The following is a 15,171-nucleotide window of genomic DNA, read 5'->3' on the forward strand; positions in this document are numbered from 1 at the left end:
CCCCCAGCCCCGCCCCCCATTCCCTGCATCTGTGCAGCGCTGTCCCCGCCTGAGCATCCCTCCCTCCTCGGAGCCCCTCCCCCTCGGCATCCGGGTGCAGTGGGTGAACCTTCCCCGTGGCCCAGGGCTGCGCTCGTTCCTCGCCACCTGTCCTCTGCCTCCACTCCTGGGGTCCTTGAGGATGGAGATGACACCCCCACGGGAGCGGTTCTGAACTAATCACTTGAGTTCATCAGGATTGGCTGGGACAAGCACGCAGCTCTCTGCTCACCTCCACGCTTTATCCGTCTTGTTCCACATCTTCAACGCCTTCCCTCTCTCTCTGTTCTCTCCAGCTGCTCCAATACTAACCATCCGCTAAGAACAAGCTCAATTCCCACCTCCTCCGTAAAGCCCTCCAGGACTACCCTCTGTTGATTCTTTTCCCTCTGAGATCCTAGAGCACGCTATACCAACCAGTTTTCAGGGGGAAATTCTTTGCCTCTCCTCCTGTGTGTTCATCTTTTCTCTCCAACTCGACTATAGCGTTCTTGAACGGAAATCAGTATTACCGAGTGACTGAATATACTTTTCACGAGTAAGAAAATCAACTTAGGATTTTTTAACTTTACAGTAATGCGAAAGCAATACGCATTCAGTAGAAACTACTTCGACTTTTGAATTTTGAGCTTTCCTCGGGCCCACCGTATGGGGAAAGACACTTCCTCCTGATGCTGGGTGGCAAAGCCCCAGCTCCCCACCAGCCACGCGACCACACCAGGAGACAGCGGATAGATGCAACCACCACGGACCCAGACAAGCACTCTGCTTGTCAGTACAGTAGTCAATAAATTACACGAGATGGTCAGCACTTTATTAAAAAATAGTCCTTGCATTAGATGATTTTGCCCAACTATAGGCTAACCTAGGTGTTCTGAGTGCACTGAATGTAGGTGAAGCTAAGCAGTGATGTTTGACACGTCAGGTGTATTAAATGCATTTTCAATTTATGATATTTTCAACTTACCATGGGTTTACTGGGACGTAACCCCATGGTAAGTTGAGGAAGATCTGTACAACAGAAGCAGCAGCCAAGGAACCAGTAGGAGAAATAATGGTTTTTATTTAAAGACAGTCACGGCATGGAAGCAACCTAAGTGTCCATCAACAGATGAATGGATAAAGAAGATGTGGCACATATATACAATGGAATATTACTCAGCCATAAAAAGAAATGAAACTGAGTTATTTGTAATGAGGTGGATAGACCTGGAGTCTGTCATACAGAGTGAAGTAAGTCAGAAGGAGAAAAACAAATACCGTATGCTAACACATATATATGGAATCTAAGAAAAAAAAAATGTCATGAAGAGATTAGTGGTAGGACGGGAATAAAACACAGACCTACTAGAGCATGGACTTGAGGACATGGGGAGGGGGAAGGGTAAGCTGTGAAGAAGTGAGAGAGTGGCAGGGACATATATACACTACCAAATGTAAATTAGATAGCTAGTGGGAAGCTGCCGCATAGCACAGGGAGATCACCTCTGTGCTTTGTGACCACCGAGAGGGGTGGGATAGGGAGGGTGGGAGGGAGGGAGACGCAAGAGGGAAGAGATATGGGAACATATGTATATGTATAACTGATTCACTTTGTTGTAAAGGAGAAACTAACACACTATTGTAAAACAGTTATACTCCAATAAAGATGTTAAAAGAGTTAAAAAAAAAAAAGAAATAACAGACCATTGTAAAAAATAATTACAAAAAAATTAAAGCATAAAAAAGTTTTAGTATCATTATTAAGACCACTTTTCTAACTCAAAGAGATAGAATATATTGCTCCAGACATCCAAGCCCAAAATTTTCCATTCTCTGGTGGATCACAATTAAAAACAAACAAAAAAACCAAAAGAAAAACAGCCCTTAAAGGGCTGTTAGGGCTTCCCTGGTGGCGCAGTGGTTGAAAATCCGCCTGCCGATGCAGGGGACACAGGTTCATGCCCTGGTCCGGGGAGATCCCACATGCCGCGGAGCCCCTGGGCCCGTGAGCCATGGCCGCTAAGCCTGCGCGTCCGGAGCCTGTGCTCCGCAACGGGAGAGGCCACAACAGTGAGAGGCCCGCGTACCGCAAAAAAAAAAAAAAAAAAAAAAAAAGGTCTGTTAAACCCAGAGCGTTAAACCCTCTGGCTAAACTTGCAGCCTGTCCCTGGCTGACCAGTTCTGTGTCCCCAAAGCCTTAGCAAGAAGTCAAGATGAAGCCTCACTGTGCCCGTAAGGCTCTAACCGGCAAAGGGCTAATCTTAAGAGCAGAAGTCCTTAAGCTCTAGTATGCAACAGAATCACCCAAAGGACTCGTAACACACACTTGTGGACCCCATTTCCAGAGTTTCTGATTCAGTAAGTATAGGTGGAGCCTGAGAATTTGCATTTCCAACAATTTCCCAGGTGATGCCGGTACTGTTGGTCTGGGGGCTCACAATTTGTAAATCTGTGCCTTAGAGTTATTACTGCTGGTTGGAGGCTCTAGTGGGTCAGTCTCGAGGCTGATTCAAGTACTATCTTCTGCCCTGTTGTCCCTTCCTTCCTATTCTTTCCAACCCATGATGGACAGTGCAGAGTGGTGGGGATGCTTTCTTTCTCAGAATCATTCAAGACTCTCCTGGAGATAACCATCAGTGATGTTACCTGGAACATGACCAATCTCTGGGAACGACTGATGATAAATGAAGGTTCAATGAATGCTGGTGAAGAGGCTTTTAGAAGATTACCTAAGTTAGTGTTTCTTAACCTATGTGAAGATCAGCTGCCAGGTTTGTTGCACGTATGTTGCTAGTTATGAAGTCTGCCAATGATCTGCTTAAAAATAAAATCATGGCATTTGTCAAAACCCGTAAAACTACATCACAGAGAGCTTTAATATATGCAAATTTAAAAATATCAACCAAGATGTTGGATGATTCCCATGATGGAAAGCAGACTGTGACAAATGTATCTAATTGTATTAGAAATGTGTGATCTAACCTTATAACCTTCAAGGTGGGAAAAAAGGAGCTGACCTAAGTAACTTTGGAAAATATTGTTTTGACTGGAAACTGTAAGACTAAAGACAAACAGAAATGTACTTTAGTTGGCAAATTTGTTTCTTACAGGAGTATTGGTTAACAATTCTGAAACTACTTTATAAGTATATACTAGGATTGAACAAGTAAGTAACTAAATGGTAGATAATGAGAGCCAGGTTTCTCATTGTCAAAGAAAGAAGTTCCAAAAGCAAGGGTGGAAGGCTAGAATGAATGTGGTGCTGGGTCAGAGTCAGAAAACTCAGTATGAGCACCTTTAGTTTTCTATATATACATGTGTGTATACATATAGAGAGATGATATGAGACAGAGACATAATTATATGTATACACATGGTTTAGTATACACACATGTATTTTCCAGCTCTACCCACTGGGAAGGCCTGGAATCAGTGACACCTGAGTAGCAACAAACACACTCATTGCCAGATCCTGGTGTCTAAATACCATTATCCAATGAAAGGAACCAGGGCTCATTGGAGAAAACTGGCTGATTCTATGTTGGGGCAGAGAAAATACAAGATGAGTCTGGAATATCCATCCTGTAGTGCCAGAAAGTAAGGAAGTGTCCAAAAAACAAAATGATGAGGGCCTGTAAAGGGACACAGAAGCTGATCTGATAAAGCCTAAACTGGAATAATTTGAGCAACAAAATAAATAAGAGTAATAGATTATAACAAGGTAAAAAATATGAGTCCCCCAATAAAAAATAAAATGAGTACAGTAATAAATCATGTGGATATTATATACTGTATAATATAACATGATGAGAAGGGCACTTTACCTCTGTGCTATTTATTTTTCCCCAAACCCATAACCCTAGTCTTACCATGAGAAAGCATCAAACAAAACCTAATTGAGGGACATCCTACAAAATATCTGACCAGTATTCCTTAAAATTGTCAAATCATGAAAATCAAAGAATATGAAACCATCACAGATCAGCAAAGACTAAGGAGACATGACAACTAAGTGCAATGTGGTATCCTGGATTGGATCCTGGAACACAAAATGGACATCAGTAGAATAACTGGAGAGAACTAAATGAAGTGTGTCCTTTAGTTGACAGCAAAGTATCAATGTTAATTTCTTAGTATTGACAAATGTACTGTGGGTTATGTAAGACGATAACATTAGGGTTAACTGGGTGAGGGGTACACAGAACTCTGTACTATCTTTGTGACTTTTCTGTAAATTAAAATTATTCTAAATAAGAATATTTTTAAACATGTGTATTAATTACATCTTATTGTTTTTTACTTTATACATAGTTTATGAAATTTTTATATTTATTTGATATTTAATATTTTAAAAATTGGAGAGGATTTGATGTTATCTCTATAAAAATGTCACTCTCACTCATTTGCACTCCAATATGTTTTTGTAATGGGATAGAAAAGGAAAGAAATGGAGTATAGTAGGAAATGTGCCCAATTCAGGGTAGACCAAAGATGTGCAGGTGAAGGTCATCTGCCTAGTGCACCTTGGTGGAAATGAGATGAGAAAATTACACATGATATATATCTTGTTACACCTTGCTATTCTCAAATGTTGTTGCCATCACCTGTGAGTTTGTTAGAAATGCACTTTCAGCTCCCACCCCAGACCTACAGAATTTGAATCCGTATTTTTAATGAGATATCCAACTGATTCATATGAACATTAAATTTCAAGAATCAAATAGCCACATTCATTCAATAGCTGATGAGTACACACTGTGTGCCAGACACAGGAAAACCAATACCACACACACTAAAGTCTAGAACAGTGCTATTCTGCCTCAGCTGGGAACTTCCTGGAAATGCTAATTCTCAGACCCCACCCCAAACCTTCAGAATCTCCTGGGGTGAGGACTAGAAAAATGTTTTTACAAGCCCTTCACATGATGCTTATGCATACTAAAGTTTGAGAAGCACTACTTTAAAAAGGTGGACTTCGAACTCTGTATACTGGAATCACCACAGAAAAACAAAAACCCAACACACAGGGCCATCCCAGACCAATTAAATCCCAATTTCTGTGATGAGGACTCTGGCATTAGTATTTTTTAGAAAGATTTTCTAAGTGATTCTAATGTGCTGCCATGTTTGAGAATTGCTGCTTTTTAGCACAACCAGCTAGAGTCCCTGTTGAACATAGGCTACATGAATGACCAGGGCACACCTGCAGAGCTAAATACCTATGTCTCTGGCTGCATTCAAAATCCCTCTTTTCAAAGAAATAATGCCACTTGCAGCAATATGGATCGACTTAGAGATTATCATATTAAGTGAAGTAAATCAGACAAAGAAGGACAAATATCATATTACATCACTTATATGTGGAATCTAAAAAATGATACAAATGAATTTATTTACAAAACAGAAACAGACTCACAGACATAGAAAACAAACTTATGGTTACCAAAGGAAAAAGGGTGGAGAAGGGATAAATCAGGAGTTTGGGATTAACAGATACACACTGTTATATATAAAACAGAGAAATAGCAAGTACCTACTGTATAGCACAGGGCACTATATTCAATATCTTGTAATAACCTACAATGGAAAAGAATGTGAAAAAGAATACAAATATGTACAATTGAATCACTTTGCTGTATACCTGAAACTAACACATTGTAAATCAACCATAAACCAATTTAAAAAATGCTCTTATAAAAGATGAGTTATTAAAATTTCATTGTGGAAATAAACATGTTCTTATTCCAAAATTAGGTCACTTCCTGCAAAATATTACTCCCTACCTTATGTATTTTCTAAACAATTTTTCAGTACTTTATTTTAAATATGACATGTTTTGCTATAAAGGTCAGATACACTGGTCTATTCCTATAATCTATCCTATAAATAAGATTCTAATGAGATTTAAGATCTGCTTTTGTCTGTATTTAAGGTTATATTTTACTGTCTCATTTCAGAACTATCTCTGACCAAAATTTTTGCTAAAGATGTTGATCTTTAATATTGCTCTTGAAAAAATAGTCTATCTACAGAAAAAAAAATCCCTCTTTTCAACAGCAATTCACTGAAAAGGAGCTCTGCTTTATTTCTAACTTCTGCATATCAATATGTAACTCATTACACTGAAAGTTTGGAATCCCTGTGGAGTATTAAAATATCCCTAGCTTTCAGATTTTACAGAGCATGCAGTCTCTAATACACTTCTCAGTTACTTAATGACATGCAGTGTGAACTGTTCTACAGCTCATCCTCCATGTTCTCATCCTCATCCTCTGTGGAAAAGGCTTTATTTCACATCCCTCCTCTACAGCAGCTTGAGGCCCCCAAGGGTAAACAGCCACTGTCTCATTATCTCACGATGAATGACCAGAGCTGCAGAGCTGACCCGAGTACACTGCTGTGAGACTCTCAGCCCAACCACCTTACTCTTTTCCTAGTGTTCCAGAAGGCCAGGAGCTACCATGATCCTGGCTGGGAGAAGCACCTTGTTTATGGGGCAACAATATTCCTTTTTCATGCCCCATGGAAAGATCTGTTGATCTAAATACTTAGGCGGTATTCATGCTAGCCCACAAATGCCTATTTAATCCTTCTAGAATTGAAATAGGATACTGCTTGTCCTGAAATGTTTGCTGTGATAGGAAAAAGCAAGTCTGAATAAGGAACTTTGAAAGTCTGTTTTGTGAATCGGAGTCAATTTTAAGTCTCAGGAGGAAAACACTAAATGTATGTTTATTCTGAGGATGGCAAGGTTCCTACACATAGGCTATCTAGTCAATACTGTATTTTATAGTTATGATGAAACCATATGTCAAATGTTTGTAGCTGCTCAGTAAACCTACTAGAAAGAAGAATAAGTTAGGGCAATTATGTCACTTACGGAAGCTGGAGCTCTTATTCCCACCCAGAGCTCATTTAGAATAGAAAACCACTGATTTGCTTTCTACATTAGAAGAAGCTGGGTGGGAATGCCCTAAAAGCTGACCACAACAAAACAAATGAACAAACCTGAAACATTAACTTGCTCTGAGCTTTTTCAGCAATGAGACCTGAACAGCTTGACTGCAACTGCAGACTCCTGTCTGCAACTATTCTGAAAAGGGATGGATTTCTTCTGGTTTCAAACAATGATTTGCACTGAGAATTCTCCATCTGCCTGCCAGGCAACCAGTGCTCACAAGCCTAACTGCCTTGCTAACACCCTTGGCTGATGCTCTAGGGTTGAGAATTTAAGTGATGATACTGGCCTAACGCACTCTGGCTCTGAGAGTTGTGCCTATGCATGCTCCCCCACAGTAAGAGCCTTTTGTCTGCCATACCCCAAAAAGATTTTGGGAAACAGGCAGAGCAGTTTTGAGCAGGGAAGTAACACTAACCATGGTGACTATGGCAGATAAATCTGGGTGCAGAATGCAGGGAAGGCTAGAGGTGGGGGAGAAGTAGGGTAAAGGGAGCAGAAGCGGGTAGACATAAATGTGGAAACCTTTTAAGTGGTGTCACAACACTGTAGTTCAAGTGGGTTGTACAAAGGAAAGAGGACAGTTACAGGTCTTAATGCAGAGGAACTAACAGATGTGAAAAATTCTAGGAAGGAAAAATGGGCAAGACACACTGATATTATGAGCTTTTGTGGGCTGGCCAGAACCCTAACTACCATTTGTAACATTGTTTCTATGGGAAAAAAATCTTAAGAGTTCTAAAAATAGATTTATAAATAAACCTTTGGAATCTGGCCAGTTTTTTTAAGTTGGGGTGGGGGAGTGGGCCTATGGAAAGAAAAGTATCCATGTCTCTGGTGGCCAAACTTCAGTGATATGGGGCCACTCCTTGGTGATCTTTTTTCTGCCCATCATTCCAGCCCACTCCCAACAGTGGCTATTTGAAACTCTCTCTGCCTTAGCTGTTGACCTAAATAGGTTTTGTGACAGAAGCAGATTCCCTACCTCTCCATCTGTTTTCTCATCCATCCCTGCAAGGCTTGGAAGAACACTAGCCTTCCTTCACTCTGAACCACTCCAACTGTGACCCTTCTTGCTGAGAGATGTTGTACCAAAATTCTCATAAACTCTAGATCCTTCCTTTCCACTGCCTTTTTCCTGCCAAACATTGCCTCTCCACTCTTAAAACAAATGAAAAACCTTTTAACTTATAAAAGTAACACTTGCTCATAACAGAAAATTTGGGAAACTAAAAAAACATATGAAGAAAAACAAAAGCATCCATAATCACACCATCTGGGGATAACAACTTGGTGTATTTCTTCCCGGACTTTTTCCTATACACAACATATACATTTTCCAAAATCAGATAATTCCATATCTTGCTTATGTCACACTTTTCCAAGATTAATTTTAAAATACTTTTGATATCTGTATAATATCAAACGGATATAACCTGAATTTAATCATTCCCTATGGCTGGATTTATTTCCCATTTTTCACTATTACAAATAATATTTCAATGAATAGCTTTCTACATAAATCTTTAATGGCACTTCTGGTTATTTTCTTATATAGAATCCTGGTAGTGGAGGGCTAAAGGACATGATAGTTAAAGGACATGAACCCTTTTAAGATTCATTTTTCTTCTTTAATATTTTAATTTTATTGGCGTATAGTTGATTTACAATGTTGTGTTAGTTTCAGGTGTACAGCAAAATGATTCAGTTATACATATACATATATATTCTTTTTTAGATTATTTTCTCATATAGGTTATCACAGAATATTGGGTAGAGTTCTCTGTGCTATACAGTAGGTCCTTGCTGGTTATCTATTTTATATATAGTAATGTGTGTTCATCCCAAGCTCCTGATTTATCCCTCCCCACCATATTTCCCTTTGGTAATCATAAGTTTGTTGTCAATATCTATAAGTCTGCTCCTGTTTTGTAAATAAGTTCATTTGTATCTTTTACAAATTAGTTTCCACCTATGAGTGATATCATATGATATTTGCCTTTCTCTCTCTGACTTACTTCACTTAGTATGATAATCTCTAGGTCCAACCTTAAGTTTTTTTTTTTTTTTTTTTGTGGTACACGGGCCTCTCACTGCTGTGGCCTCTCCCGTTGCAGAGCACAGGCTCTGGACGCAAAGGCTCAGCGGCCATGGCTCACGGGCCCAGCCGCTCTGCGGAATGTGGGATCTTCCCAGACCGGGGCACGAACCCGTGTCCCCTGCATCGGCAGGCGGACTCTCAACCACTGCGCCACCAGGGAAGCCCCAAGATTCTTAAAATATATAACAAACTGCTTTCCAGAAAGGCTGAATCAATTTACACATCTACGGGTAGTTGATGAGAATTCCTGACTTATTATACCACAGTGGTACTGAGGGTCCACCACCTCAAACAAAACATTCACTTGTTCTCAACAGATCCCATAAATAAAATACTACCTCCTTCCTTTCATAGTGCAAGTGACTGAATAAGTGGCATGTATTTACTACCTTGACCCCATCACCCACACGTTAACTACAATGTTTCTTCTGCCACTCATTTTACTAAAATTGCTGTAAATTAGTGATCTCTTTCTAGTCATATGAATATGTCTTTTAGAATCCTTTCATTAGCTCATCTGACTCTCCTGTTCCCATCTTTGTGGCCATTTGACTCTAATGATCTCATCCTTCTACAAGGACTCAGTCCTCCCTTACATTACACCACCACGTTTTCTCCCTTCATCTCCGACCTCTGTGATCTACCTTCTTTAATATCCTCTGCCACTTCCTATTGCTTACACTATGTCAGGCCTCCAAGGTTCAGTTTTTGCCTCTGTCCCGCACTGCTCTCAGGGAGGACTCCTCTATTCTGTTTTAATAATCAGCTCTACCCTGATGGCTCCCATATATTTCCCTAACTTTACCCCTCCTTTGTTATCAGATCTGTGACTGAGTTCCATCCTCACCTATAACTCAATGCCACCTCCCACTCAATAGTGCACCATCCTCTCTGCCAAACCAGTGAGCCTTCCCAACTTTCTTATTTCTGACAATGGAGTAGCACTCCTTCAGTCCTCCATGCTCAAAAACTTCAGTCTTTACGTCTTCCTTAAATTACTCTGAAAGTCATACTAATAGTTTCTTCAAAATACTTCTTAGATACATTCTCTTTTTGTCATTCCCATCATCACTTCACCTACGGATTACTGTAATATTTTCATAGGTAGCAGGTATTCATGCTGTATGCAGCGACCATGTTAATTTTCCAAAAATATTTTTTAATGACTTCTTCTTGAAGGTTTCCTTTTTGTCCAAATTCATCTGGTTCAAACCCTCAAAGGCCAAACCGCATCTCCTATTAGTACCTCCTGAAATCCAAGGAAATCCTCTCTCCCTACTGCCCTTTCTCCCCCCACACCCTCTGCAGACTCATTACTGCCCCCACCTTTGCTCGTGTCACTCTCCCAACCTTTCTGTTTCAATGGAACCTTCAGTAGATAATCCTAACCTACGCTACTTTTCCTTTCTCTGAATTTTTTTTTCCAAAGGGAAAAATGCATTTTATTTAATGACCAAGTATACCAATACTGACACATACATTTATATATATGTATACCTATATGTGTGTACATATATATGACTAAAACAATATTTACTCTTACCATTTGGGATGAATTGTAAAATTTTCTGTTCTATGTACTTTCATTTAAAAAAAATGGGGGTTGCAACTTGAGTCAACACTAAGAAAATGAGGATGAAGTGGTAAAAATATTTAAGCAGATTATGCTCTCAGAGGCTACATGGTTTAGGGAAAAGAACCCTCAATTTCTGAATTATTAAAGCCAGTGGTATGCTGGCTCTTGGGAAGGGGTTGGTGGGGAAAAGCCCTGATTTGTAGTGTTTGCCAATAACCCTCACCATGGCAGATCTCAAGCTACCAGTGTAACATGACTACCTGTGAAACTGGAAAGAGATATGCACAAAGCCAGGAGGAACCAGCTTCAGGACACCAGAGCAGTATTTAAAATCTGTTCTGCAATCTAGAACTTAATATATACTGTCTTGTATAAGCTCTCCAGGTATATTATATAGGTCTGTTATTCATTGCAATAAACTTTAGCCCTAGGAAGAGTGGCAGTCCACTCATTCCAGAGGTTTCATAGTGAACAGGGCACACAGTGTTTGCTCAGTAAAAACCGGTTGGCAAGACCTGGAGGGAGTGATAAGCAAAGCCAAAGACTGGAGGCATAAAATGGTAAAAATGGGCATGTACTCATTTAGGGCTGATTAGTAAGAACAAACAAAAAGTGCAATGAAGGAGCAGAATGTAGTAGAAATAAAATTAGAATGGAAACCAGGAGATATTCCCAGCTTTGTAATTGTGTGACCCTTAGCAAGTCAATTTCCTTCTTGGGCCTTAAGTTTTCTCATCTGTAAACTTAGGGTACTACATGACTACATGACTTTTAAGTTATCCATTGATTCTAGTGCTCTAGGATGTGGGTAAAACTGACAAGGAGGCTGCCCATGGCCCACTGCATTGATAAAATAACAATAATAAATTCATTTTAAAATCTGATGTTAAGTCAAAGGAGTTTAGGGCAGTAAATCCTTTCTGAAGATGTGAAGAAACATTCTTCTAAGACCATTCCATTCCTTTGATCTAATAATTATTATATAGAAAGTAATAATTATAAAAAAACAATTATTTTATTAAAAATAATAAAATATTAAAAACAATTATTCCAAAAAGTATCTATTGCCTATCTATTATGAGCTGGACACTGGTAAGTGCTGAAGATTTAGTAAAAACAAAACAGACCCCATCTTTACCCTCATGGAACCCACAGTAGTGTGGGTCAATAGCCATTTAGTTCCAAATCATCATAAAAGTGCTTTTTAGCTTAGCACATATTGCTCTGAGTAATGGATGCAAGCTATGGATCCTCTCTTCCCCAAACAGGCATATAATCATAAAAATGTGAATGCAATTTCAGAGGTTCACAGGACCTCTCATCTGTGAAGCCGTCCAAGAACCAAAAGTTAACAACCCTGACCTATTTCTACAGGTACATCTACAAAACAGTAAACAAATTCAAGATCGTAAAAGCCTACATTCTGTTTGTTAAGGGAGTATAGTAAAGATTTCCAACAGAAACAATTAAAAATAAGGGTCCGGGCTTCCCTGGTGGCGCAGTGGTTGAGAAGCCGCCTGCCGATGCAGGGGACACGGGTTCGTGCCCCGGTCCGGGGAGATCCCACATGCCACAGAGTGGCTAGGCCCGTGAGCCATGGCCGCTGAGCCTGCGCGTCTGGAGCCTGTGCTCTGCAACAGGAGAGGCCACAACAGTGAGAGGCCCGCGTACCGCCAAAAAATAAAAAACAAAAAAAAAATAAGGGTCCATCATTTAAAGGATTAAGCCTTGGCTTTTTGAAATTTCATTCACCTAAAGTATCTTCTTCCAAATAATATTCTGGATAAATGAGGTATGGCTAGATTATGTTTCTATCTGATCTACCATACCTTTAGTAAAGCTGCCAGTTAAATCTCTCTTACTTGAAAACTATTTGCATATGAATGACTGCTTCCATTTCACAAGTAAATCTGCATTTCATGACTCTTCCATTTCACACCAAAGAGACCCTATTAGCTATGACGAATACATGTACACATATATCTGAACAAGCAGTCTGAACAAAGCAAAGAGCACAAGTTCCAGAGTTAGAGGGCACTGACTCATCTCCTGACTCTAACATTTTATGGCGGATCAACCTGGGACAAGTCATCTAACCCTCGGACCCATGTTTATTCATCTGTAAAATGGAGAGGGGACTAAGAGGGCTACTATGAGAAATCAATCAAGTAAAACAAGGTAGGTCAAAGTATTTAGAAATAAAATGGGCAAAAGTGGGTGAAGGAGCAAATTGCTTGAAGTTGCTCACAAAACATCAGACATTCAGAGATCCTTTGGGAAGAGTTGCTCATATAACATCCTTAGTGGATCTATCTGGAGTAAAATAAATTGTTCTTAAATTGCTCAAGGAATTTTGTTTTGACTGACTGCCCAATGGTAAAGTTCTTAAACGTCAAAAGTTTGGAGAGAGGCTTTGGAATCCTTATAGTGCATAAATATATTCTCAAGGCAAGAAGATGAACCTCTTACACTCAGTCTTGGTTCTGTAGTCAAAGTCCCTTTTACAGGGTTTTTTTTTTTACAGAGCAATGATCCTTTCACTTACCTTGCTGAAAAGGTTAACAGGATGTGTACAAAAGATTTTAGGGGAATTAGTTCATCTAAATTGAACAAATCAATGAAATCAATCTGTTTTAGCAGAAAGGGTATTTGTTTTAAAGGAAGTAAATAATATTCAGCATGAGACATGTTTTCCAGTCCATTCTCCACTGAAATGCAAAATAAGAAATGTCAAGGATAACTTTTTTTTACATTATTTCATTTACATTTACAATGTACATTTGCATTATCTCAACAGTCAAGTTTAGGGCGATTCTTCTTGTAAAATCTGAATTAAACAACGTTTTGGTACTAAGGAATCAATCATTACACCTTATCAAAGTTCATAAAGGTAACCAGAAGTGTGATTTGCCCTGGTGCCTAGAAAACAGCCAAGAGGCAAACACTCTGATTTCTCAGCCCCTATTATGCAAAGGCACTACTGGTTCCCCAAGAAGGCAAATTAAACTCTGACTCCAAATAGTCATTACACAAATGTCTACAAGGGAAACAAACCACAGATCCTGCATTTACATAACACCTTCCTCCAATAAATTCAAAGCACTTTATTGTAGAATTATTAAAAAGAAATGTACCCCCGCCCCCATTTTAGGAAAACAATTACTGTTATTCTGGGAGACCATACATCCCTTGCCTAATCAGATATCAAATAGGTAGGAAACCCTAGACTCGAAGTTTTCTCTGAGAGAGGAACTCTAGAGATTGTGGGGGTGGGAGTGGCGGGGAGGGGGAGGCTCAAGACTCGTGGAAAGCTGAATGAATCAGGCAGTGGGGTAGTTTTAGGGATGGGAAGTGCATTAAGAACAGCTCACAGGGGCTGGGGGTCGGAAAAGTGATCCGGGAGCAAAAGAGCTCGTTAAGTTGGTGGCAGCTGGGTGGATGCAGAGCCAGGTGCGAGGGTCACTCTCGGCTAGCCCGCAGTGTCTTGCTCACCAGTTGCTCGCTCATCCCTTGCTCTCTCCCCCTATTACTACCCTGCGGCTGGATTCCGAACTACCTGAGGGGAAAGCGTAATGGAACAGAGCAACTACCATGCCTGAGGAGGCTGCAGGCTTCCTCCACCCACAGCAGCCGAGCTGGCTTCCCGCCCACCCCATGCCCGGCCCGCGTCTCACCAGCCGCCAGGCGCAGGCCGCGGAGGCTCCCCATGGCCGCCTACTCCGCCGACCAACACAGTGCCCCAAGACCGGCGGTGGCGCGGGTAAGCTCAAGGTCGCCTACCGCCGCGAACGGAGGGACCCGAGCAGGACTCTGGGGCGGGGCTTGTGGGAGGTGAGGGCAGAGCGAACGGGTCAGGCGTGACGTCCGGGCGATGGGCGGGGCCTGCTAGAAGCTTGGAGCGTGTAGGTCGTGCTTGGCGCTCAGACTGTGCGGGCAGCGTGCCCTGCCCTGCCCAGCCCCACCTCTGTTGGCGCGGCATCTTGGAAGCGGCCCTAAAAGTGCTCTCTTGGAGTCTTGGTTTCGAGGGCCTTTGCAATGTCCTTCTCTGCACCTAAGAAATTATCCGTTTAAAATAGAAGAAAAGTAATGTGCTTACCGTAGGACTTTTGTGACCTGTAGACCCCGAAATCACACTGCCTAGATAAACCAGTATTTCAGTACACTTTTTTCAGTATTTTCAATGAATGTGTACATGCCTTTTTCAAAACTGCGTAATTGGGTTCTTAGTGACCAGGGGCCTTCATCTCTTGGTTGGCTTTGGGAGTATCTCTCCGGCTACCTGAGAAATTCACATGTATGCTTCCTATGTTGTTTTCTATTTGCCTATTTTTATAAAACTAAACATTTTATTATTTCCACACCTAAACACCTTATTCAACCCTTAATCCCCACTGCCATCAATGTCTTTTCTTGACATTTCTTGGTGGGCGCAAATTCTTAAAGAACAAAAGCCCCTCTGCTCAAGGGTCGGGACGGGAGGGTTAAGAAAAACCTCACTTCTACTTGAGAGTTCCT

The 15,171-nt window shown here is 40.7% G+C and overlaps 1 protein-coding gene across 1 annotated transcript in view; it reads right to left on the reverse strand.

Moving 5' to 3' along the window:
- FAM162A (family with sequence similarity 162 member A) overlaps nucleotides 1-14,479 on the reverse strand; it is a 43,740-nt gene extending 29,261 nt beyond the window's left edge. Inside the window, exons 1-3 of the mRNA XM_055084961.1 lie at nucleotides 14,331-14,479; nucleotides 13,202-13,364; nucleotides 5,555-5,598 (exon numbers count right to left, since the gene is read on the reverse strand). Of these exons, the coding sequence (XP_054940936.1) occupies nucleotides 5,555-5,598; nucleotides 13,202-13,364; nucleotides 14,331-14,364 (241 nt within the window). The 5' untranslated portion in view covers nucleotides 14,365-14,479. The remainder of the gene's footprint in view (nucleotides 1-5,554; nucleotides 5,599-13,201; nucleotides 13,365-14,330) is intronic.
- Nucleotides 14,480-15,171: the final 692 nt, after the last annotated feature.

Source organism: Physeter macrocephalus, chromosome 1 (assembly GCF_002837175.3).
Source record: "Physeter macrocephalus isolate SW-GA chromosome 1, ASM283717v5, whole genome shotgun sequence".
Lineage (NCBI taxonomy): Eukaryota > Metazoa > Chordata > Mammalia > Artiodactyla > Physeteridae > Physeter > Physeter macrocephalus.